The 25008-nt window shown below is 43.9% G+C and overlaps 2 protein-coding genes across 3 annotated transcripts in view; both read right to left on the minus strand.

Annotated features, from left to right (window-relative positions):
- The window catches only part of NFX1 (nuclear transcription factor, X-box binding 1), a 69746-nt gene extending 69516 nt beyond the window's left edge, over positions 1–230 (minus strand). For both annotated transcript variants that reach the window (XM_055131764.1, XM_055131760.1), the window contains exon 1: positions 74–230. In XM_055131764.1, coding sequence (XP_054987739.1) covers positions 74–98 — 25 coding nt within the window. In that variant the 5' untranslated portion in view covers positions 99–230. The remainder of the gene's footprint in view (positions 1–73) is intronic.
- An 8671-nt stretch (positions 231–8901) lies between these two features.
- On the minus strand, positions 8902–24850 carry CHMP5 (charged multivesicular body protein 5). Its single transcript, XM_055136232.1, has 8 exons — positions 24616–24850; positions 23757–23861; positions 21181–21227; positions 18444–18537; positions 18256–18327; positions 14185–14293; positions 11079–11191; positions 8902–9599 (listed from the first exon to the last, which is right to left on the minus strand). The coding sequence occupies exons 1-8, from the start codon at positions 24682–24684 to the stop codon at positions 9549–9551; spliced, it is 660 nt and encodes a 219-aa protein (XP_054992207.1). The 5' UTR covers positions 24685–24850; the 3' UTR covers positions 8902–9548.
- Positions 24851–25008: the final 158 nt, after the last annotated feature.

Below are 25008 nucleotides of genomic sequence, written 5' to 3' on the forward strand. Positions count from 1 at the left end.
CGAGGCCTCGGCGCCCTGACCACCCCCTACCCCGATCCTGCTCCCATAGGGGCCCGGCGGCGCCAGCCCTAACCTGACACTGGAGGAGCCTCCGCCATCCCGGGCCGCGGCGCCGCCAGCCAGCGAGCCAAGCTGCTCCGCCAGGCGCTGTCACCGGTCACGTGCCCCGGACTTCCGGCGCCGCCAGAAAATTCTCATCGGCGCGCTCCGGAGAGGGCCACGGTGCAGCGGGCGCGCCCCGAGCCCAGCGTACGGCGCGTCCGTGACGTCAGACGCGCGACGGTGGCGGCGGCGGCGGCTGGGAGAGAAGGAGGAGGTGGAGGTGGGGGTGGGGGTGGGGGTGGGGGGTGAGTGGCCGGGATTTGCGCAATCACTGTTTTTCCTTTTCGCGATTCACTGCGTCCTTTAACCCCGCTGTCCTTTTGCCCTGCCGCCCGACCGGCCTCTTCCTGATCTAGCTGACTTCGGTTCAGACACCACGCTCCTGCTGCAAGGAATTAAGTGGGCCACATAAAACTGAGCATGGAATAAAAGCAAATCTTGGGGGCGGCGGGAGGTGCGGGGGAGAAGATCTGCAGAGCAGACGGAGGGAAAAAAAAAAAGAAATGAAATGTCCATAAAGCTCTGATAAATCAGAAAACAAGCCATGTATTAGAAGCGATAAACGGCGGGAAGGGGTACGATGACAATGCAACAAAAGATGGACGCTGAGCAAGAGGAAAGTCTGGAGTTTTTTTGGATGTTGGGGCCACGCCTCGGTGCACAGAGGCTACTCCCAGTTAGGAGAGAAGCTGGGAGACCGAGACGGTGGGGTAGGGACTGAAACACGCGGGATGGAACCTGCTTCTCGGCTCCAGCTCATCCTTCCCAGCCCGGAACGATATTTTGTTTCTAGAATTGACCAGTTTTGGGAGGGGGATTTGAGTCATCCGCCATCCATGGCGGTGCTCAGGGTGACTGCTGGCTCTGCGTTCGCTATTAGGTCTCGCTAATAGTAAAAAGGAAAAAAAAGAGAGAAAAACAAGGTTTTAGCTTAGTTTTTAAGTTGTTACCTTGTCATTTCCAGAAATTAAAAATGTAACCAATGCCAGAGAAATGGTTTCAAGGGGTTGAGGTTCTTGAGTGGATGCGAACCCAGGTATGTGGCTCAACCTCACTCAACTAAAGCTTTAGAAATATACCTGTCTCTGACCCCTTTATTATGGGGTAATTCCTTTAGTGCCTAGTTTGGGAGTTGATAGTAAACCTGTTATTTGTGTTTTGTGTTTTAGCTGGTGGGGAGTGGGAGGTTTGAGAAAGTGCCGCTGCTCCATGATCTGTGCTGGGGACCCATTCTTGGGGTCCTGAGGAACCATGCAGTGCCAGGGATCAAACCAGGTCTCCTCTCTACAAAGCAGATACTCAGCCCATTGAGGTTTCTCTCCAGGTCCAAGAAATCCATTCAAACAGCATCTTTCCCACCTCACCCAATAGCAACTTAGCTCAACATTTCTTGGAAACTTCGGCTATGATTGAAAATTAACGCAGAACTTGCTTGGCTGCAAAGCCAATCCTCTTTCTCAAGACCATTGCTCTTCTGGAATTTTGTATAACAACTCTTGCAACTCAAACTGGTTCATCTGGGTTGCATAATACCTCTTGACCACTCACACAAAGATACAGGAACCTCCCTTCATTCCCTAAGACACAGCAAAGACCATGGTGTAACAGTCAACAAAATTTTAATGCAAACTATTAAAAGGTCAATGTAGGGCCGGAGCGATAGCACAGCGGGTAGGGCGATTGCCTTGCATGCGGCCGACCTGGGTTCTATCCCCGGCATCCCATATGGTCCCCCAAGCACCGCCAGAAGTAATTCCTGAGTGCAAAGCCAGGAATAACCCCTGAGCATCGCTGGGTGTGACCCAAAAAGCAAAATAAATAAATAAATAAATAAATAAATAAATAAAAGGTCAATGTAGACAATTGCTTATAATGCACAACAAAATCAAACACAAAGAACCTAAAATTGACCTTACGTCTGTACACAGCCCAGAAATCCTACCTGTGGCAGGATGTTGGTGCACTCCTTACCAGTGGAAAATCCCAGAATCTCTCCAACTACTATGAACCCAAAGGGTAGAAGAAATCCTTCTATATCTTCTTTTTCGTCTAATAATGTTTTTCTGAGGTGACTAACAGTGGGAACATCCATATCCTGCAAGAATTCATACCTTTACCCAATTTGTTGCCTCCATGGGCTAAATAAGACAATAATTGACAGAATTTGAGAAGTCTGGCTTAATCATTATTACCAAGAGTGGGAAATTAAGTCTGTTTAGAAAGGTTTGTGTCTAGCTCTATCCAACTCAGTGACACAATTTTTCCATTCAGAAGCAAATCTCAGATAAGGCCCTGAGCAATAGGAAGCCATGAAATGTTGTGAACAAAGAAATTTTTTCTGGCTTACAGTTAAAGATTGCTTTTGGTGTTTGGAGTGATAGTGCAGTGGGTAGGGAGTTTGCCTTGCATCAGCTCACCTTTATTTAGTCCCCGGGCATCCCATATGGTCTCCCAAGCACCGTCAGGAGTAATTCCTGAGTTCAGAGCCAGGAATAACTCTGAGCATCTCTGGGTATGACCCAAAAAGGAAAAAAAAAAGACTGCTCTTACTTCCACTGGAACAGCTAATTACTGGGGAGCAAAGAGAAATAGGCAGACTCCCCATGTTATATTTTTCTATTATAACGATATAAATAGTGGTGTCCTTGAATGGAGTGGCAACAAATGGGGAAGAAAGGTAAAGTCTGAGGTGGAGGTGAAATACGACCATTATTCAGCTTCTGGCATTTTTTCCCCCAAACCAACAGGTATGATGGATATCTCATTTTGATTTGCATCTCTTAATAATGAGTTGGAGTACTTAGTGAGTTTTTGGGGGGGGAGGTTGGATTTGTGGGCCACATCTAGCAGTGCTCAGGGGTCACTTTTGGGGTATCAGGTGCCAGGGATTGAACCTGGCCTTCTGCATGCGTGCAAAACAAATGCACTAGCCCTTTGACCTATCTCACCACCCCCATAGATATGGTCCATTTTCTTTTCTTTTGTGGTGCTAGAGATCAATCCTAGGTCCTTACACATGCAAGACAAGCACTCTACCACTGAGCTACAGCTCTGGCATTAATGATGATTTGAGTTTTCTCTGTTTTCCTTATTCGTACTCATTACCCATTTTTCTATTGGGGTCATTCTTTTTGTTGTTGATGGTTTCTTGTGTAGTGTAGTCATCAATTCACTGTTAGTTTTAGACATTCCAACTGTCTATTAAATCTGTTCATTTGATCTTTATTGAACATGAATCCTCCATGTTGACAGATCAGTTCATTAAAAAATCTTTTTTGTTTGTTTGTTTTTTGGGTCACACCCGGCGATGCACAGGGGTTACTCCTGGCTCTGCACTCAGGAATTACTCCTGGCGCTGCTCAGGGGACCATATGGGATGCTGGGAATCGAACCTGGGTCGGCCGCGTGCAAGGCAAACACCCTACCCGCTGTGCTATTGCTCCAGCCCTAAAAAATAATCTTAGCTGTCACCTTTATAAACTTCCTACTGTATCAGTCTGGGATCAATCAGAGAGGAGACCTATGATAATTAAAACAAGTTTCATTTAGTTAAAGGCTTAGGTAAGGGGCTGGAGTGATAGCACAGCGGGTAGGGCGTTTGCCTTGTACCTGTCGACCTGGGTTTGAATCCCAGCATCCCATATGGTCCCCTGAGCACCGCCAGGGGTGGTTCCTGAGTGCGCAGCCAGGAGTAACCTCTGTGCATTGCCAGGTGGAACCCAAAAAGAAAAAAAAAAGGCTTAGGTAAAATCTTCATATTAACAATAGCAGGGGTTGGAGGTAAAGACTAGTAATGGGACTGGAGTGATAGTATAGCAGGTAGGGCGTTTGCCTTGCACACTACTGACCTGGGTTCTATCCCCAGCATCCCATATGGTCCCCTGAGCACTGCCAGGAGTAGTTTCTGAGTCCAGAAGCAGGAGTAACCCCTGAGCATTGCTGGGTATGACCCAAAAAGCAAAAAAAATAACAAATAAGAGACTACTAATGAAATCAATGGCAACCAGCCCTGGGGGGGGGGGGCGGCGAAAAAACAGGATTAACGATATAAGAAGAGCCACAACCTGTCACTTTGATATGAAGTGTGCAAAGCAGGAACACAGAGCTGATGTGCAGACCTTGCTTCAGCAGCTGAGCTATGACTTACCGAGTGGCAAGGAAGCCAATGTGGCGGTGTACTGGTGGAAGCTTCAAGAAACCCTGGCTGGAGAGGAGGTCAGGGAAAACTATTTCGAGAAGTCTCAACACAAGACCCTCTACAACAAATCCCCCTGAACAGGCCCCAAGAGAATTTTCTGGGTAATGATCACCCAACTCTGAAAAAGTCAGGTGCCAAAGAAGTCACTTATGTTGCAGGAGCCAGGCACCAGAGACGTTGCCTACACCACAGAAGCTCCTCACGGAAACATTGACAAACAGAAACCAAACCCTTTCTTCCCGAAATAGCGTCATCTATGGAGAGAGCCTGTCAGCTAGCAAAGGATAGCTAGAGGACCCAAACCAATCCACATGTCAGGCAAAAGACATCTTTGGAGATAAAAGGCAATCGATTCTTAACTGGTGCGTGAAAGAATCCTCTATTTAAAAAACTCAGAGACAGATGCTAGTTCACAAGCATGTAGTCTGCCTTTCCTATACAAACAGTACTTCAGAAAATACACTACCATTATGGAAATGAAAGCAGTGATCAGAGGACACTTCAGACATAAAAACTCACCATAAAAAGGCATGTCACCAATGAAAAGCCAATTGGAAAAGGCTGTATGATTCCAACTGTCTAAAAAAGGCGAGACAGAGAACAGTGGTTTCTCAGTGTTGAGGAGACAGGAAAGATCAATAGGCAGAGAAGAGTATTTGGAGGGCAATTAAATTATTCTGTTCTGTATGATACTAGATAGTCAAAACCCAAAATATGTGTAGCATTGCAAATAAACTCTAGCATAAAATATAGACTTTGGGTTGACCCCCAAATACTGAACTGAAAGCAGACCCTCTCAATCCTTCAGTATTTTTCTCCCCCACAAAAAAAGGTGGGGGGAGGAACTCTGGGTGATAATCATGTTGGTTGATGAATTATCTATAGTAGGAAAAGTCATGCCTATGAGCCTGGACATATGTGGTGAGACTCTGCTCAATTCTGTTGTGACTGAAAACTACTCTAAAAATTAGTACATTGGGGCTGGAGAGATAGCACAGCGGGTAGGGCGTTTGCCTTGCACGCGGCCGACCCGGGTTCAAATCCCAGCATCCCATATGGTCCCCTGAGCACGGCCGGGGTAATTCCTGAGTGCAAAGCCAGGAGTAACCCCTGTGCATCGCCAGGTGTGACCCAAAAAAAAAAAGCAAAAAAAAAATTAGTACATTGATTTAAAAAATAAGGGGATGGAAAGATAGGAGAGCAGCGAAGGCACTTTCCCTGATGTGACCAACCCAGATTTGATTCCTGACCATATATAATACCCTGAGGCCTGCCAGGAGTGATCCCTGAGCACAGAGTCAGGAGTAAGCCTTTAGCACTGCTAGGTGTGGTCTCTCTCTCTCTCTCTCTCTCTCTCTCTCACACACACCCTCTCTCTCTCTCTCTGTCTCCCTCTCTCTCTCTTTCTTATTTTGCCTTGCACATGGCCAATCAGAGTTGATCTCCAGCATCTCATATGGTCCCTTGAATCTGCCAGAAGTGATTCCTGAGTGCAGAGCCAGGAGTAACCCCTAAGAACTTACATATCTTAGTTTTTCATAATAGTTCTTTTCCTACTAAGAAACTATATAAAAAGATGATCGGGGAAAGCCTGGAGAGAAGATAGTAAAGAGGGCTGGGTGCTTGCCTTGCATGAAGCTGACCTGCTTTCAATCTCTAGTACCATATATAGTTCCTCGAGCCCCACCAGGAGTGATCCCTAAGCACAGAGCCAGGAGTAAGGTCTGAGCATAGCCAGGTATGGCTCCCAAACCAAAACCAGAACTGTAACAACAGATGGAATTAGTAATAAAAAAATGAAAGTTCACCCAGTCCAGGCTCAGATGACTTCATAGGCGAATTCTACCAAGTGTTCACAAAAAAACGACACTGAGGTTGGAGAAACAGCTTGAGGTAGAGCTCATACTTTACATGTAAGATCTCAGGTTCGATCCCCAACATGAGATGGTATCCCAAACACAGGAGTGACCTTTGAGCAAAGACTGAGCGGGGAGTATCCCACAAGTACTATCAAGGTATGGCCCCGAAACCAATCACCCAACCAAACCAAGTATTCAAAAAAAGAATACTGACACTGGGATCAGAGAGTGAGTTCAATAAACTGGAAGGCAAAAGTATTTTACTCATGGGAGCCCTAGATTTTATCCCCAGTACCACACGGTCCTGCAAGCTACACCTGGACCTAGAGTGACTCCCAAACACTGAGATAGGCAGCAGTGGCCTGTCAGCACTGCTGGACAAGGTCAAAGAAAACAACTAAATAGAGTCTTCTTCCAAATGCTAATTGACACCAGTACTCCATAAACTCTTCCCAAAAACGGATGCAGGAGGAGGACTCTGCCTTAAAGCAATCATAGCCGATTCTCTTCATTTCAGAAACTGACAGCAACAGCCCAGACTGCTTGTCCATGAAAAGGTGTTCATACTGATTTGGCACCTTAGGACAGCAGTACTCAATCAACTTTGGCTACATATCTGGACTACCTATGGAGCTTTAAAAAAAAAAAACCTGTGGGGCTGGAGTGATAGCACAGAGGGTAGGGCGTTTGCCTTGCACGCAGCCGACCCAAGTTCGATTCCCAGCATCCCATATGGTCCCCCAGGCACCGCCAGGAGTAATTCCTGAGTTCAGAGCCAGGAATCACCCCTGTGCATCTCCAGGTCTGACCCAAAAAGCAAGAAAAACAAAACCAAAAAAACCCCAAAAAACTGAGCACACTTTGTCCAGATCTATGACGGTAGGACCCAGAAAGCCATATTTTAAAAAATTCAATTGATAAAGAAAATATAAGAAGTCAGGAGATAAGTCTAGTGGTAAGTTTGATTTCTGGAACCACATGGTCCCCAAACATCACTGGACGCGGCCCTGGAGGCCCCCGAGCACTGCCGAGTGTGATGCAGCACTTCTGGGGCGACCAGGGTATCCTTAGCACTGCACAGTCCAAGCAGCATCACATCCATCCTCAGGTCCAGGCACTGAACTGCCATACTGATTGGCCGAGAACTGCCACTGGGGCCCAGGGCTTCCTCAACACCAGTGGAAGTGACTGGATATGGACAAGGAGGTCAAAGCTGAACTTTTATTTTCCAGTTGGATCATTCCAACTCCTCTTTCCTCTCTAAAATCCCAGGGCTGATAGATTTCAACCTAAGGAGATAATTATTTGCATTTGATTTCGCTATTTTGTTGCTAAATGAAATACTGACCAGAGACCATGTGTGAAGGCATTTGTAATGGTGAGGATCAGGCCGATGGTGCCTGGGATACAGTGTCTATTCTGGTTCCTTCACTCCACTGGAATGGACTGATCAGGGCCTGGGGTCTGGCCTTTGGTCTTTTCTTTTTTCAATACAGCAAGAATTGGCAGATATGTGTATTTAGTTTTTTAGGAAGCTTTATAAAGTGGAACGCATGAGGAGTCAGGACTATAGGAGGGATGCAGGGGAACAAAGGGCATTTATTGGAGCGTAAGATTGAAAGGTGGAATAGGGTCCAAAGAGGCTGCCAGGAATTATTTTGTTCTCTTGATGGCAAATGACAAGAACCCAACTTCAACTAATGAGCAGAAGTGGGGCTTATCGGCAGAACTGACTGTTCACAGAAATGAGAGGAAGAAATGTGGACATTTGAAAGAAAGTGACTCTCCAAGTTTTGAAGTTAGCGATGAGTGTCCTGGGGACACAATCATGCTGCCTCACAGCTTTTTTTAAATATTTTTTTTGGGGGGATGGGATTTTAGGACCCAAAGGTCATGCCATAGTGATGCTCAGTGACTATTCCTGGCTCTGTGCTCAGAAATGACCCCTGGCACTGATCAGTGGACCATATATGGCGCTGGGGATTGAATCAGGGGTCTGCTGTATGCAAGGCACGTGCCTTAACCCCTATACAATCTTCTCCAGCCTCGTGCCTTGCATCTTGGGTTTTCTCTGGCCTTATTACCTCAAGCTTCTCATCACAACAATAAAAAATAGGACGAACTTATGCTTTCCAACCCTTTGAGCATTTCCCTGATTACTTTGATTATTCCACACAAAAGCCTGTGAGATAAGTATGATTTTACAGATAAGAAAACACAAACTGGGGCTGGAGCAATAGCACAGCAGGTAGGGTGTTTGCCTTGCACATGGCTGACCCGGGTTCGGTTTCCAGCATCCCATATGGTCCTCTGAGCACTGCCAGGAGTAATTCCTGAGTGCAGAGCCAGGAGTAACCCCTGAGCATTGCCAGGTGTGACCCAAAATCAGAAAGAAAGAAAGAAAGAAAGAAAGAAAGGAAGGAAGGAAGGAAGGAAGAAAGAGAAGAGAGAGAAAAAAGAAGGAAAGAAGGAAAGAAGGAAAGAAAGGGAGAGAGAAAGAAAGAGAAAAAGAAAGATACAAAAAGAAAGAAGAGAAAAAGAAAGAAAACACAAACTTAAGAGGAATGTAGGGTACTTCAACATCATCAGCTGATAGACCAGGGCCCTTGGCTGGATTGTTCTTTCCTTTAAATTACAACCCTACCAGCTAAAATTGAAATTCTAAGTCTGACTTGACACATTGTATTAAATTTGGCTTCTGCAGTGGAGGCTGTAGGGCAATGATACTAAATGATAGTAAAATTATATCCTTTTGAAAAATATTTATTGAGTATAAATAAATGTCCTATACATTAAATATCAAGAATTATGCATTATTGATTACAAGTTAGACTGTAATACTGATAGAACTGTAGAATAAAAACAACCACTCATGATACAGTAGTGATAATTCCATTCCAATATAGGGCACAGTAATGATTTACTCACAAGACACAATAAAATCCATCAAAAAAAGGCCATCACTTTCACCAACCTATAATACCACAATAGAAAATGGTTTTGAATCACAATATCTGAATCCCAATAATCTCACTTTTGTCATCAATTAATCAGATAAATGAGATTACTGTAACAGAATTTCAATATTCCCATTTCCTTGGTTTTATTTCAAATTATTGATGAATGAAAAGTCATACATAGCCAATGATACTTTTAAGTAAATTAGGCTTTCATAAGAACAAGCGTTAAAATTTTAGTATGAAGAAAACATCTTCCAAGAGTTAAGTCTCTTAATGGAAAAGAAGAAAAGAAAAAAGAAAGATAAATGCAATTAACCTCTCCTTCAAAGGAAGGAAAAAACTGAAATCTATTTATAAATTTGGAAAGATAAATATTTCCTAGTCCCAGGTAAGTGTTTATTTTACATGATGTACTTCAATGATCCAAGTCTATGAAGCAGGAATCTGCGGCAATCCAAATTCATCCACCAGGACTCCATCCTGTGAAAAGTAACCAATGTTCAGTGCCACTATTTTACAATTGGGCAAAAGAAGTGATTTTGACTATTCAGTATCCAAAACTCATTTTCAAGTTTGTATTCAATAAAAGCCAAAATCCTACTCAGTGAGAAATAAGCTTTTTGGGTAAAAGGTAAAGTTAATGGAGTGATGAAAAGAAAATAACTGGAAAAGATCAAAAGGGGTGATTCTTTGCAGATTATGAGAAGAATGAGAGACAGAAAACTTCAGAGGAAACAAGATAAACAAGACTGGCAGGATCCAGGGCAAAAAGCTGAGGAGTGATTCACTGCCACCAGATTCCCAATTTTACTGTGATTCTTAAAAAGAGCCAATACCTTCTGTAGCTACCAAATTCCTGAAGGAGCAGGGCCTGAGGGCAGTCAGCTCCATATTTTACTACAACTTTCCAGGTGATACCACCATCAATTAAGAAGCATATTTCAATAGCACATTTAACTCAGTAAACCTTTCTATATTTTTCTTTTTATGGGAGTTGAACCCAGGACCTCACATAAGCAAGGCATGTGCTCTACTGCTAAGCCACTCCCTGACCCCAGCAAATTTTCTGAAAGAGGAAATAACAAATATGCTTCAGGGAATTGAAAAAATGGGCTATAGGAGTTAATAATTATTTCAGAGGCCAAGAAGATAATACAGCACATAAGGTGCTTGCTTTGCAGCTGACCTGGGTTTGACTCCCAGTACCCAAAGTGATCCCTGAGCACAGGGCCAGGAGTAAGCCCTGAGCAATGCCAGGTGTGAACCCCAAACCAAAATTAAGCAAAATAAGTATTATTTCAATTGTGCCATAAGGAAAATAACATATATGCCTCAACAAGGAGTGGCTAGTGTGGTGGGAATGGGTGGGCAGTATGGAAAGGTAAGACTATAGCAGGGAGCAAAGTCAGGGAAGATGCACTTCATAGAGATCAGCTATAAGGAACCCAAGGAATTATCTACATCCCACCTTTCTTTTCCAATTTCATTTTTAAAAAAAAATTTTCCCACATTGGGGATCTCAGACTTTGGAGTGGTCAGGATCTCCAATGCACATGTGTGGGGTGGTCTTAAGGGTTTTTTTTTTTAAGGGGAGTACTTAATTTTTTATACATTAAGTATATAACTTTCTACTTTAAGTTAAAAAAAATCACTTTATAATCAACCAGGGTGTCTAAAGTGGAACTTTCTTTTTCACTGCTGACTAGCATGATCCATGCTGCTGCTTTTCTAGAAAGTATCTCAAACCTGTAACTGGCACCCAGTGCAACTCTGTAAAAACATTTCTAGTTGCAGAGACCCCATTTCTACAGTCTGCCCACAGTGGAGTACAGGTAAACCAGGCTTTCCAGGGATCCCAAGCTATCAATGAAGATGCTCTCTCCTTGTTCTAACTGAATTACATGTCCAGATTGGTGGTCAAGCATAAGAACTTGTAAGTAAAATGTAAAAAGTGTTCACCTTATTCTTTGTATCAGTGGGAACACCTTCTGGAATTGCAGGTGCAGATGCTGCTTCATCTAGGTAAGAACTGTCTTCATCAGCCAAAAGCTCGTCACCCAGGGCATCCAACTCTGCGAGTGAAATAGCAACGTTTCAAAAATGATAGAAGAAAACTGGTGGTGAATATTAATACATTGTTTATTAAGAAAGTTAATACAATCATTTGTAAATAGATGAAAAATCAAAAAACAAAAAAAAAGAATTCCTACTTCTAAAAAAAAAGACGACCATTACAGAAGTTAGCAAGAAAGGACTGGAGTGCTAGTATAGTGGTGAGAGGACACTTGCCTTGCATGTAACCAACCTGAGCTCAATCCCCCAGCACCTGAGTTTGATTCCCAGCACCCCGGGAATGATCCATGAGTGCAGAGCTAGGAGTAATACTGAGCCTACTAGCCTAGTCGGGTGTGAACCCAAAACAAAAACAAACACAAATTACCAAGAGAAGTGATGTGGTAAAATATATGAAAAATAAAAATAAATCAACCAATCATTCCCTACTGATATGTAAGACCCTAGTCTTCTGAAAGACCAGGGTCTTGTAAATCAAGTTTTCTTTTCTTTTTTTTTTTTTTTTTTTTTTGCTTTTTGGGTCACATCCGGCGATGCACAGGGGTTATTCCTGGCTCTGCACTCAGGAATCACCCCTGGCGGTGCTCAGGGGACCATATGGGATGCTGGGAATCAAACCTGGGTCGGCCGCATGCAAGGCAAACACCCTACCCGCTGTACTATCACTCCAGCCCTGTAAATCAAGTTTTCAATGAACCAATTTAAATTAGAAAATCTAACAAAAACAAATGCAAAATGTTTTAGCTATTGATAAAATGGAAAAAAAGGCAGGGAAAGGAGGCATGCGATTACTGTACACTGAGTGATCATTATGTGAAATTGGGCTTTAAAAATAATTCTATGCATGGGGGCTGGAGTGATAGCACAGTGGGTAGGACGTTTGCCTTACATGCAGCTGACCGGGTTCGATTCCCAGCATCCCATATGGTCCCCCGAGCACCGCCAGGAGTAATTCCTGAGTGCATGAGCCAGGAGTGACCCCTGTGCATCACCGAGTGTAGACCCAAAAACAAAAACAAAACAAAACAAAAAACCCAAAAATAATTCTATGCATGTTAGTAAATCTCTTACTAACTCCATGGCTCCAGGCTGAGATAAAACAACCTTCACACACTTTCTGCTTAGGAAGCTTTTTTGATAATTTTCAGGGGATTTTTCGTAACAAGCCATACAAAATAAATTCTTTAAAGCCTGCTATTGAGGCAGGCTTGGGTGGTGGTTGAGAAAATTCGAAATACTGGTGGTGGAAAGGTGTAATGGTGGAGGAATTGGTGTTGGAATATTGAATGTAATAAATTATTGTGAACAACTTAAAAAAAAAACAAAATGCCTATGGTTAATGAGTTGGAAGTGACCAAGAAGAAAAATAGGTCTTATCAGGGTAAAGATAGGAACTAAGAAAATAAATGGGAGAAGGAGAACTTAAAAAGCAGTAACATGACAGAGGAAGCACATAGATAACAGAAAAATTCAGTCATCTACCAAGTCACTCACTAGAAATCAACAAATACCCTGACAGCCTCTTCTTCCTCCAGTCATTGCCTGGTATATTCAACCTCCCCAAATTTCTTCAATCTGTCCTTTTCTCTGTGCTTCTGCTCTCACACCTCATGGTGGTCTTGGCCACCATGTTCTCCTTACCTGGACTTTAGAAAATGCTTCTGTGGTCTTCTTTCCTTCTGGCTCTTCAATAACCTTCCCATTTCTCCCTGCTAAGTCCTATCATCCTTTGGATAACAGTGATTGTCCTTTACTACCAGGTTAGATTTGCTGGCTATGTGCTCAAAGGTCCCCCCACTTTTCATTCTCAACAGGTTATGCTTTTGTTTGTTTTTGGCCACACCCAGTAATGCTCAGGACTTACTCCTGGCTCAGCACTCAGGAATCACTCCTAGCAGTGCTCAGAGAACCAGACGGGACACCAGGGATTGAACCTGGGTCAGCTGCACGCAAGGGAAGAGAGTATTACTCACTGTACTATTTCTCTGGTCCGAATAGTTTATGCTTTTAATTACTTGTGACAAGCAGTATCCTACCCGTGAGCAAAACCCCATAAATGTAGGTATCATGGATACCCCCACATCTAATACAGTGCTTGGTATAGACTAGCTACACACTGAAGCTTAGTACAAACTACTGCTTTTTTATCTGCTTTACTATACACACCATACACACTATGCTCAAGGCCACTCTCCACACATCCAGACAAGCCTCACACATGAAGGAACTGGCAGAGAAAGCCAGGTGTGTAGGACCCAGGACTGAGATCTCCAAGGCTGCTTGGATTGGGACTGGGCCTCTTCCACACAGATTGCCCATTTTCCAGTAGCTAGGCAGTCACAACCAGAAACTGCGCCCGGCGCTGTCTAATCCCATCAATGGCCAACATCCAGAGACTATAAAACCAAGCTCCCTGAAGCATCTGATAGCCTAGTTCTCCCTCTTGGAGAACTTGGCAAGCTACAGAGAGTTTACAGCCCACACAAGAGAGAGCCTGGCAAGCTCCCCGTGGCGTATTCATATGCCAAATATAGTAACAATGATGGGTCTCAATCCCCTGACCCTAAAGAGCCTCTAGTGCAGCACCATTAAGAAGAATGAGTAAAGAGAAGCTGCTAAAATCTCAGGACTAGGACGAATGGAGATGTTACTGGGCCCGAGAGTCCATGATCAACGGGATGACAGTGATACAGTGATACTATACACAGAGGTTTCCAAGCAGAAAACAATACAAGAACAGTCAAAATAGCTGGGAAAGGCAGAAGTTCAGGTACGAAATACCAGGTTATTAGCTGATGGTCCCAGAATTAATAGTGGATACCAAAGGTCTAATAGGCTGAGGTATCCACCAAAAGCTCTTGCCCCAAGACTGGACCTTAAACAAATGCCCAGGGAATCCGTACAGGAATTTTTCAAGCATTGAGAAAAAGGGTCCACGGTACTATACCATTCAGACTCTAAAGCCAAACAGAGAACTTTCTCCACCACTTACCTGCTTCTAGGTCATCTTCATCTAATTCTGGGGTGCCATAACTACGACCCAGTGCTTCCTGAATTTCATTTGCATCTTCCATCATGTCCTCTAGCTGGTCTTGTAGATCCTACAGAAATAAACAACAAAGCTTTTATTCGTTTCTTACTATTTTTCTCTACCTTTTACCCCTACTTTTCTCCTCCTTTGAACCGTAGAAGCAGCATGTTTTGTTTTGTATTTTTATTTATTTATTTATTTATTTTTTATTTATTTTTTTTTTTAATTTTTTATTGTGGAAAGTTACAAAGTTACAAAGTTTTCAGGTTTAAATCTCAGTTATACAATGCTCGAATACCCATCCCTTCACCAGTGCTCATATTCCACCACCAAGATGTTTTGTATTTTTTTTAAAGGGGAGAGGTTTGGGCCACATCAACTGGTGTTTGGGAGATACTCTTGGATCACAGAGTCACTTAATCTCAGTCTTTCCTGGTGGACCTCAGGGACCCATACATGGTGCTGAGGATTGAAACAGGATACACTGAATAAAGGCAAGTGCTTTAACTTCTATTCTACTTCTCTGTCCCAGAAACAGAATTAAAAAACAAAACAAAACAAAAACCCTGCCACTGAGAAGCAAACAATCTGTTACCCAGGACTATTATTTTTCTTCTTATTCCTCAGTTCTCAGCTAGTCAGTGATTTTCGTCAATCCAACTCTGAGCAAGTGCTCCTCTAAAGGGCAGCCTGAGAAACTTCTGAGTATCTCTTTACTGAAAGTATAAGAAAGGGAACTGATGGAGTTATCTCAACAAGTCTGGCCAGAGCGAGAGCTGAAAGGGCTGGAGCATATGCCTGTTAGCACAGGGGCCTAAGTTCTTTCCCTTTCACCACTTGGCCTTCTGCACACAGCAGGAGAGAACCCTGGTATCCCCCAGCACTACTGAGAAGGCCTGTCAAAAACAAATCAAAATTGAAAACCCCAAGTTAAGGGATGGGAAATAATATAGTGGTTAGGGCTCCTGCGGTATAGGTGTGTCCTGGGTTAGATTCCTACCCTGTGTCTCCTGAGTACTGCCAGGAGTGATCTGAAGACAAAGCCAGTAACCCTGGCATAGTCCATAGTCAGGTGTGGCTACCTGCCGCCACCACCCCCGCCCCCAGCACACACAATTTATCTTTCACTGTATTTTATATAAGAAGCACAGCATGTTCCTCATATGATGAAAATTCTACTATGAGGGAAAGAAGGTACCACTGACCTTTGACAATATTTTTGAGCTACACCAAACCTTTGAGAACTCCTTTCTGGTCCCTAAGTCAAATTTTTTTTTTGGGGGGGGAATATAAAAGTTGAGCAGCTAGAGAATAAAAATACAAAGAAAAAAAAGCTGGGAAGGCAGAAAAATAAAATGGAGAAAAAAAAATACAGTTGTCCACACTAGCCATGCTCAAAGGCTGTTCCCCTTACAGTGCTCAGGGCCACTCATGGAGGTGTTCAGTGGGCCTCTGTATTGAACCTGGGAACTCCTACATACAAAGCAAAAATTCTAGCCCTTTGTGTCTCCTTGGCTTAAAAAAAACATTTAAAAAGAAATAAGAGGGGGCCGAGTGATAGTATAATGCATAGGGCACTTGCCTTGCATGCAACTAATCCAAGTTTGATCCCTGGCATCCCATATGGTCCCCTGAACCTACCAGGAATAATCCCTGCGTGCAGACCTAGGAGTAAGCCCTGATGACAGGTGTGGTTCAAATACCGAAAGAAAATAAAGAAAATATGGGCGAGAGACAGTTCCATGGATTAAAGAATATGCTTTGCGTTTAGGAAAGCAGGTGTGACCCCTTGGCCCGAATGGTTCCCAAGTCACAAGCCAGGAGTAGCCTTCGATCACTGCCAGTATGGTCCCCAAACAAAAATAAAATGAAAAAAAAGAAAATACTTTGTTTTTATGCATTTCTTCCAAGTACCAAACTACTACACAATATACATATAACTTTGTACTATATCCAGAGGTTCCAGCTTTAAAATAAATAAATAAGGGAGAGAGGAAATAAGGGTAAGTTAGTAAAAATCAAGCACATCTATACTATTACCTATCAATTTCCCCCAAATTACTTAGGAATACGATTATGAGGAATTAAATACTCTAGACACAGGGAAAAAAAATAATTTCTAATGGAGAATTGGCAGATCCAATACTTGCTAAACAAAAACAATATAAATAAGTATAAGTACTAGATAACATGCAGAAACTAAAATAATGACAGGAAGGAGCTGAAAAGATAGTATAGCAGATAAGGCACTTGCACTGCACACACCCAAACCAGGCTCAATCCCTGCACCCCATGAGGTGCCCTGAGTCCCACCAGGAATCATCCCTGAGCAAAGAGCCAGGAGTAAGCCCTGAGCACCACCAGGTATGAACCAAAAACCAAAAACCAGAACACTTCTACATGTAAGTGCAGACACATGCTCATGCTCAAACATATGCACGTGTGCAAAATTTTTTAAATGACAGCTCATGGGGCCTGAGAGCTAGCTCAATAGGCTGGAGCATAGGCTTTGCATGTGGAAGGCCTGGCCTTCTAGCCCTGGTACCACACGGTAGTCCCCTCCCCCTGCCCCCCAGCACTGATGGGAGCAACCCCCAAGCACGAAGCTGGGAGTGGCCCTCAAACTTAATTTACAGAGTCATAAAACCATACAAATGTTTTATTAGAACACAAATTTTTAGGAAAACAAAATAAAATTGAAAATCTATAGCCCAGTCAAAGACACACACTGAGAAAGAAAGATATTAAAAGGACAGAAAGAGGAGGAAACAGGTTCGGGAGGCAAATAACCACAAGTTGAAAGGGCTATAAAGCCCCCCACAAGGACCAGCTTCCATTTGGCTTATAGTGAACTGCTTTATCTAAAACACAAGGACGGGCAACAGAGACAGCTCCAAGGGGGAAGCACATGATCCACGTGCAGGAGGCCTGGCTTGATTCCCAGCGCAGCAAAGTGCCCAGAGAGACCCTTGGCATAGAGCTGGGTGTTGGCCCCAGAAAAACAAACACTGTCCCGGAAGAGATGGTAATTTTAGGGATTTAATGGCATTATAAAAAAATCTAAAAGAAGTTTGTAGTAACAAACTCTCTCCATGCCAGGAATTGTGTTTAGCAGTTTAAATACTAGCCTCATTTAACACTTGTGACAACGCTGGGAGCTAGGCAAAGACATCACTTAAAAAAAAAAGTTTTAAGGAATTAATTATTAGCAATAATTTATCTCATTCTTTTTTTAGGAGGCGGGGAAGAACACAAATCCCTTAATGAGGCCATCATTCACCATTACCCTAATACTAAAAGTAGATAAAGTGGGAGCTCAAAGGGCTGAGTGCCTGCTTTGCATGCTAGAGGCCTGGCTTCTATCCCTGGCACTGCACGGTCCTTTGAGAACCACCAGGAGCTCCACCCTGTGAACATCACTATGTATGGTCCAATGACAAGACTGAGTCTCCCTCCCCATCCCCCTACAAAAAACCAAGTAGATCACGAGATATTAAGAAAACTACAGGGATGGAGAAACAGTACAGCGGCAGGGCACTTGCCTTGCACACATTTGACCTGGGTTCAATATCTGACATCCCATATGGTCCCCCAAAGCACCACCTGAGTGTAGTAATTCCTGGTTACTCCTGAGGAGTAACCTCTAGAACATTGATGGGTGTGACCCAAAAACAAAAAGGAAACCCCAAACAAGTATCTTACAAATAAGAACAACTAAATCTTCAGTAACAAATCATTATTTTCCAATTGAGGAAGCCAATCAAAAATAAGTAGGAAATTGGAGACTTGTTAGGTGCTTATTTTGCAAATGTATATTGCAATGTACAATGTAATTATGTATATTGTTATGTGCCAGGCACTGTGTCCATACACAAGCTAATTTCATAATAATTCCATGCTCTATCAATGAGCCCATGGGTGCCCTTCCCCAAAGTTACTCTACTATGAATCACAGACCTCATGTTCCTTCCCTCCTTTATGCCCCGCCTGTCACAGACATTTCCACTGGCATGCTTTCAGAAGCCAACTCACCTCAATCTGGTCAATTTTCACTTGCTTATATGCTTTCTTCATTTCCTTTACTCCCATTTTCATAGCATCAACCTGTAAAAAGGCAAGAAGATCATGCCTTTGAAAACACAACGTTGGTCAAACCATTCAAAAAGAAGACAAGAGTAAAACTATAAAGCCCAATCATGGGACGGGTGCTTTGGGAGTACCGTGGTCTTGGTGTCCTTCAGCGACTGGATGGTGTAATTGGCTTGTTCCATGTTAAATGACTGCTGGGCGAGGTTGTCACGCTGCTGCTCATACCTTTTCAGAGTCAATTGAGAATGGCAAAGATGAGTCACGGAGAAATTCTCAGGAAGTACCACTAGTGCTTAGTAGAAGAATTTTCTCTTAAACTTAGTCCAAAAGATTAAATATGTAGGAAAACTGGCAAAAATAATTTAACTTCTAGAGTAAGCATCATTTGATGTGTCCTTCCAATCCTTTTGCCTTTGTATTTTAGCTATGCTATTTTCCACACAGTATTGTAGCAATTTCTGATAGTCTCACATCAGCCAAGTTTCTTTTTCAAATTTTGTATAATCTAAAACAACAATGGTATCAAATGTCTATAAGAAGTCACGTGAAAGTTTGGGAGATGGCTAAGTGGCTCAAGTGCCTGCCCTGCAAGGGTGAGGCTGAGAGTTTGGTCCCCAGTGCTGGCAGCACACATCAAGCAATTGTGAGTGGTGGCTCTGCTGTCTGTGTGCCCCACTGCCACAAGTGATTTCCAGGCATACAGGAGTCCCAAAGATTGTGGTCTCTGGTGAACACTGCAATTAAAAGATGTCAACACTGTGGCAAGCACTTGAGGGTGAGCAACACAGTCAGCATGTGGCCCCTGGAACACACTCCAAGCATGTGTGGAAGTACCCCAACTGTAGTACTCTAGCCAGACAACTGCAGTAGCACCACAAGCAAGCAAGTACAACTCCTGGTCATTCCAACCATGTAGCAGAGGGTGTAGGAGAAAAAAACGAACTAACCAAACAACCACATAGTAACCTGAACAGAATTTTTACAAAAGGTTAGGTAGTTCAAAGGGGGTAGATCCCCAGTATTAAGTGGACCCCTGTAAAAATCAGTGGGTATAGTTTTGGTGACCCTTGAGCACTACCAAGTGTGGCTCTGATGCCCTTTTAGCCAAAATAGGTAGGAATAGAGGTACTAACAACTTTCTTGTTTCCTTAATCCTGACCTCCAAAATCCTACAAAGATCTCACCAGTTGAGACAGTCCATAGCAGTGATAAGTATCGATACTATCAGTTTCTTCTGAAACATAAGTCATTTACAGCACATTAAGAACCCTAAAATCTGTTGTAATGTGTGAGAAATATATTCAAAATATATTCAAAATTCTTACTTTACCAATGACAAAAATGTGTCCCATTAAACTCTAGGATTCTTTGGGGGCATTTACTATAGAAGTCTATTTTATTTTATTTTTATTTTTTTCTTTTTGGGTCACACTTGGCATTGCACAAGGGTTACCTCCTGGCTTTGCACTCAGGAGTTACTCCTGGCAGTGCTCAGGGGACCATATGGGATGCTGGGAATCGAACCCAGGTCGGCTGCGTGAAAGGCAAATGCCCTACCTGCTGTGCTATTGCTCCAGCCCCTACTATAGAAGTCTATTTTAGATATATAATTCTGAAGTACTCTGAGCATAGGGTCAGAGAGATAGCACATAAAGTAGGGCACTTGTGTAAGCCCTAAGAGTCACTGGCAAGTGTTGTCTAAAACCCAAAAGTAAATGAACAAATACTTAGAGTATAAATGTAACATAGTATGCTAGGTGTTATGAGTGTAACTGTTTCGTTTTGTTTGTTTTTTTTTTTCTAAAAAATAAACAAAGGTGGAGCTGGAGCACAGCCAGTAGGGTGTTTGCCTTGCATGCATGTGGCTGACTGGGGTTTGATTCCCAGGATTCCCAGCATCCCATATGGTCCCCCAAGCACTGCCAGGAGTAATTCAGAAGTGATCCCTGTACATCACTAGGTGTGACCCAAAAAGAAAATTAAATAAATAAAGGAAACTCTAAGTAAAGGGAGAACCAAATCCTATACATCTGAGTAGTCCAATATAGGAACTTCTAGTTTCAATGTGGCTATTTAAACTTAAATTGAGATTAAAAAAACCTCAGGGCCGGAGCAACTGTACAATAGGTAGGGTGTTTGCCTTGCATGCGGCTGACCTGGGTTCAATCCTGGCTCATATGGTTCCTTGAACACTGCCAGGAGTAATTCCTGAGTGCAGAGCCATTACAGAGCCAGGAGTAATCCCTGAGCACAGACAGGTGTGGCCCCAACACAACACAAAGTAATAATTAAATAAAAACTTCAAGGTTTTTTTTGGAGGGGAATAGGGGCAATTCCAAGGATAAAACCCAGGGCCTCATACATGTATAGGCAAGTTCTTTATTGCTAATAAAACCTATTTTATCTTTTCATTTCTTTGTTTTTGGGCCATGCCTAATGGTACTTGGGGCTTACGCCTGGCTCTGCGCTTAAGTGATCACTCCTAATGAAGCTCGGGTGTCAGGGATCAAGCCCAGGTCAGCAGCATGCAAGGCAAGCACCTTACCTGCTGTACTATTTCTCTCATTTAACTAGTCATATTTCAAGAGCTCAATAGCCACATGCAACTAAGAGCTACTATCTTGGGGAGAACAGGCACAATTTCATCATAAAAAAAAGTTCTTTTTAGATTTTGCTATACACAATGGGGTGGGGGAGAGAAGAAACAGCCAGCCAGCTATCTGAATATCTAAGAGAAATCTGTATTTGAACACTGAGTGCTTATAAAGTATTGTGAAGACTAGAAAGAATAAGAGGCCATCTCCCCAGACATTATTTTCCTTTTAACAAGTTAAAACTGTAAAAGAAAAGAGTGTGCCAGTGACTTACATCCTCTTTTGCTTTAAAACCCGCAAGGCTTTCTGCTTCACCATGTTCTGGATGGAGGAAAACAAATTTTAATGCGAAGTTGAAAATACACACACGGCAAAAGAAACCTCCCATATTTTCTTCTGCAAAGTAGTATCTTTCCCTGATTATTCTTTATTCCAGAGCAAATCCAGAAGCTGTGACTCATGATTCTCTGCATTCCCACATCTCAGTGTACTGAAAAGTGTTCCCACTTCTCTTGCACATTCAGACCACATGGCAAATGCAACATGTCCAAATTCCTCTGAAATTACTAACAATGGTCGAACCAACTCTCATGTGTGAGCATCTTCAACCTCGCTTTGTTCTCTCTGCTCTTTTCACATAGTCATTCTTCTATTGATTTTCAGACGGACATTTGCATGACCACCAATCTTGCTCACACTTCCATGTCCTCTTCAAGTCTAGATGAACTTTTCAACCTCAGGCCACACTACCTCAGGCCACACTTTACCCAAGCTATCAAACTAAGATGGATGAGCAAAGTCTCTTATTTCCCTTTCTACACTATTAAATAATTTTGTCTTCTGCAATGAGACAGGAAGAGCAGAATTACTTCACAGACAATATAAAATACCTGTTTACTACATGTTTCTATGTTAGTGCCACGCAGGTCACATTAAATTCTTAAAATTTACATTATACCCATATCCAAAAAAACAAAAGCAACCTGTGTTGGCACGGATGTGGGAAGAAAGGGACTCTCTTTCACTGCTGGTAGGAATGCCAACTGGTTCAGCCCTTTTGGAAAACAATATGGACGATTCTCAAAAAATCAGAAATTGAGCTCCCATTTGACCCAGCGATACCACTTCTGGGAATATATTTCGGAGAGGCAAAAAAGTATAGTAGAAATTACATCTGCATTTCTATGTTTATTGCAGCACTGTTTACAATAGTGAAAATCTGAAAAAAACCGGAGTGCCCCAAAACAGATGACTGGTTAAAGAAAATTTGGTACATCTACAGAATGGAATACTATGCAGCTGTTAGAAAAGATGAAGCCATGAAATTTGCATATAAGTGGATCAACATGGAAAGTATTATATTGAGTGAAATGAGTCAGAAAGCGGCAGACATAGAAAGATCGCACTCATATGTGGAATATAAAGTAGCAGAATGGGACACTAACACCCAAGAGTAGTAGAGATAAGAACCAGGAGGTCTGCCCCACAGCTTGGAAACTGGCTTCACATGCTGGGGGAAAAGGCAGCAGAGACAGAGAAGGGAACACCTAGTAGAGAATGTTGGAAGGACCCACTCGGGTTGAAAGCTGTGTACCAAAAGTAGACTATAGACGGAACATAATGGCCACTCAATACCTCTATTGCAAACCACAATATCCAACAGGAGAGAGAACAAAAGGGAATGCCCTGCGCAGAGGCGGGGGATAGGGGGGAGATGGTGGGAGGAATATTGGGAACGTTGGTGGAGGAGAATGGGCACTGGTGGAGGGATGTAAACCAAATACAAACATGAAAGATCATAAGTTTGTAACTGTATCCCACGGTGATTCACTAATAAAAATTTTTAAAAAATTACATTATAAAGCAGATTATTATTTTCCTTTTAACAGATGGAAATAATGAGGTTCAACAATTCAGTGTCTTACCCTAACTCACAGAATTAATAAGAGATGAGAAAAAAAGTTTTATCCACAGTTCAAGTATTCAAATACAACACGCAATGTCCTACCTGATGGACAGAAAAAGAAAATTACGTAATTTTATTGGGGATGGAGTGATAGCACAGTGGGTAGGGCACTTGCCTTGCATGCGGCCAACCTGGGTTTGATTCCCAGCATCCCATAGGGTCCCCCGAGCACTACCAGGAGTAATTCCTGAGTGCAGAGCCAGGAGTAACACCTGTGTACCGCTGGGTATGACCCCCCCACCCAAAAAAAAGTAATTTTATCGGTCACAACTAGCAGTAAGTATTGGAATTATGAGAACACTGGTCTCCAGATACTTAGTTCAGTACTATTCCCTGGCAAGACACTTCTTCACCAGTCTATTTCACCCTTAGCCTGACCAGCCCAGTCCTCCCTCTGCAGACTGTGACCTTCTCCACAGACAAGGTAAATTCCCAATAGACAGACACGCTTATCCACAGGTGATCAGTGTCTCCATGGTCAAATTCCACCTCCATTTTCCTGTGAACTCCTCCTCTGGGAAGGATCCATGCTCCCATTTCTTCCTCAACCAGACTGCAAGCATCTCTTCTGCATTTCTCATAGAAGACTATCCCTGGGTCTTGTTCTTTTTTTTCTGTTTGGCAACCTTTACTAGTTTTTTTTAACAGTCAAATATATCAGTACATAAAATCCAAAATTATGTGAAACCGTTCTCCAAAAGGCTCTGAGAAATACTATTATTATTTTTCATTTAAAAGCTTTACTTGAGGAACCATGCTGGGGAGCATGGTTCATGACAGGGTCTCATGCAGACAACGTGCCACCACTAGCTGCCTTTACTGTTGTCCCACTGTTCCAGACGCCCGCCCATGGCCCCTCCACAGCCCTCCTGGGGGCACCTTACCTTTGCAGGACCTTCTCTCATTTTCTTGATCTGATCCTTATACTTCACCAGCTCGGCATCCAGGCGAGAAATCTTCTTGTCAATGGACTCTGCCCTGCTGTCCACCTTAAAGGAGGGAAAAATAAAAAGTCAAAGGCAGCAGTGGTTATGACAACACTTACAAAGCAACAAAAACCAAGATTAAAAAAAGAAAAGAAAAATTACACTTACAAATGACAGGGCAGAGGGGATGAAATGTAGGGAAAGGGGATTCAAATGAAGACATCGGGTGGGGAACAGGTCCCCCCAGCCAGAAACTATGGGGGCCTTGATGAGCTCTATGAACCCTGCCCCGGGCTCTGATATTCCAGGGTTCCCCTTGGGTGGATCGGGTGGAGGTGAGCTGGAGAAGACCCCGAGAATCACTGGCCAGAGCTGAGGTGCCCCTCCCTCAAACAGCACCCCCAGTGCAGCCAGGGTGTGGAAGAGTCTAGAACCCAACGCTGAGCCCGCCACGGGGGTGGGGGGGGTGGGGAGGGGGTTAATAGGAGGGCCCCGGGAACGTTCGAGCACCGAGGTCCAGGGCTGGGGTAAGAAGATGCTGAGCGGAGGCTGCGGGCGTCCGACGAGAACCAGGTGAGAGTCAAGGCCAAGGGCTGAGGCAGAGCGCAGGGCAGGGCAGGGCCGGCCAGGGCGAGGCCGTGATCGGTTGGGTGGGGGCGGGGGTCCCGGGTTTGTGGCGTCAGGGAGGGAAAACGAGCACAAAGGTGGGGAGAACAGGGACCGAGAGCCGCGGCGGGGGGAGGGGTGCTGGAGCCGCGGGGTGGGCGGGGTCCGTCCCGCGGCCCCCCAGCCCCGTGACGCCGGGCCGAGCGCCCACCGTGCCAATGCAGTCAGTCAGGCTGGGCGGCGGCGCCTTGGGTTTCGCTTTCCCGAAGAATCGGTTCATCTCGGACGGCCACGAAGAGAACCCAAACACAGGAGCCAAATCCCAAACGGAAGGAGAGCCGTCTGCACCTCCGCGGCCACTTCCGGCGCTCCCCCACCCCCGCCGCCCCACCGCCTCGACCGCGCAAGCGCCCGGTGCCTGCGGGGGCTGCCTTTTCCGGGTTTTCAGCTACGAGCTCGCTCTTCCGTGGAAGGCGAACGGGAAGGGAGGCGGGAGAAGCAAACGGAGGCGTGGTCTCGGCGCCGGAAATGAGGCGTGGCTTAAGGCGAGTAAGGCGGGGCCTGCACGGGGCGGGCGAGGCCTGCTAGGGCGGCTTCAGCGAAA

This window comes from Sorex araneus, chromosome 1 (assembly GCF_027595985.1).
Source record: "Sorex araneus isolate mSorAra2 chromosome 1, mSorAra2.pri, whole genome shotgun sequence".
Lineage (NCBI taxonomy): Eukaryota > Metazoa > Chordata > Mammalia > Eulipotyphla > Soricidae > Sorex > Sorex araneus.

Coding starts and splice junctions, on each gene's coding strand:
- CHMP5 (XM_055136232.1), bottom strand. CDS start 24,684: ATGAACCGATTCTTCGGGAAAGCGAAACCCAAGGCGCCGCCGCCCAGC. Junction 18,538..21,180: donor GTTTTAAAGCAAAAGAGGAT/GTAAGTCACTGG, acceptor GACTCTGAAAAG/GTATGAGCAGCAGCGTGACA. Junction 11,192..14,184: donor TGAAGATGACCTAGAAGCAG/GTAAGTGGTGGA, acceptor TTTCACTCGCAG/AGTTGGATGCCCTGGGTGAC.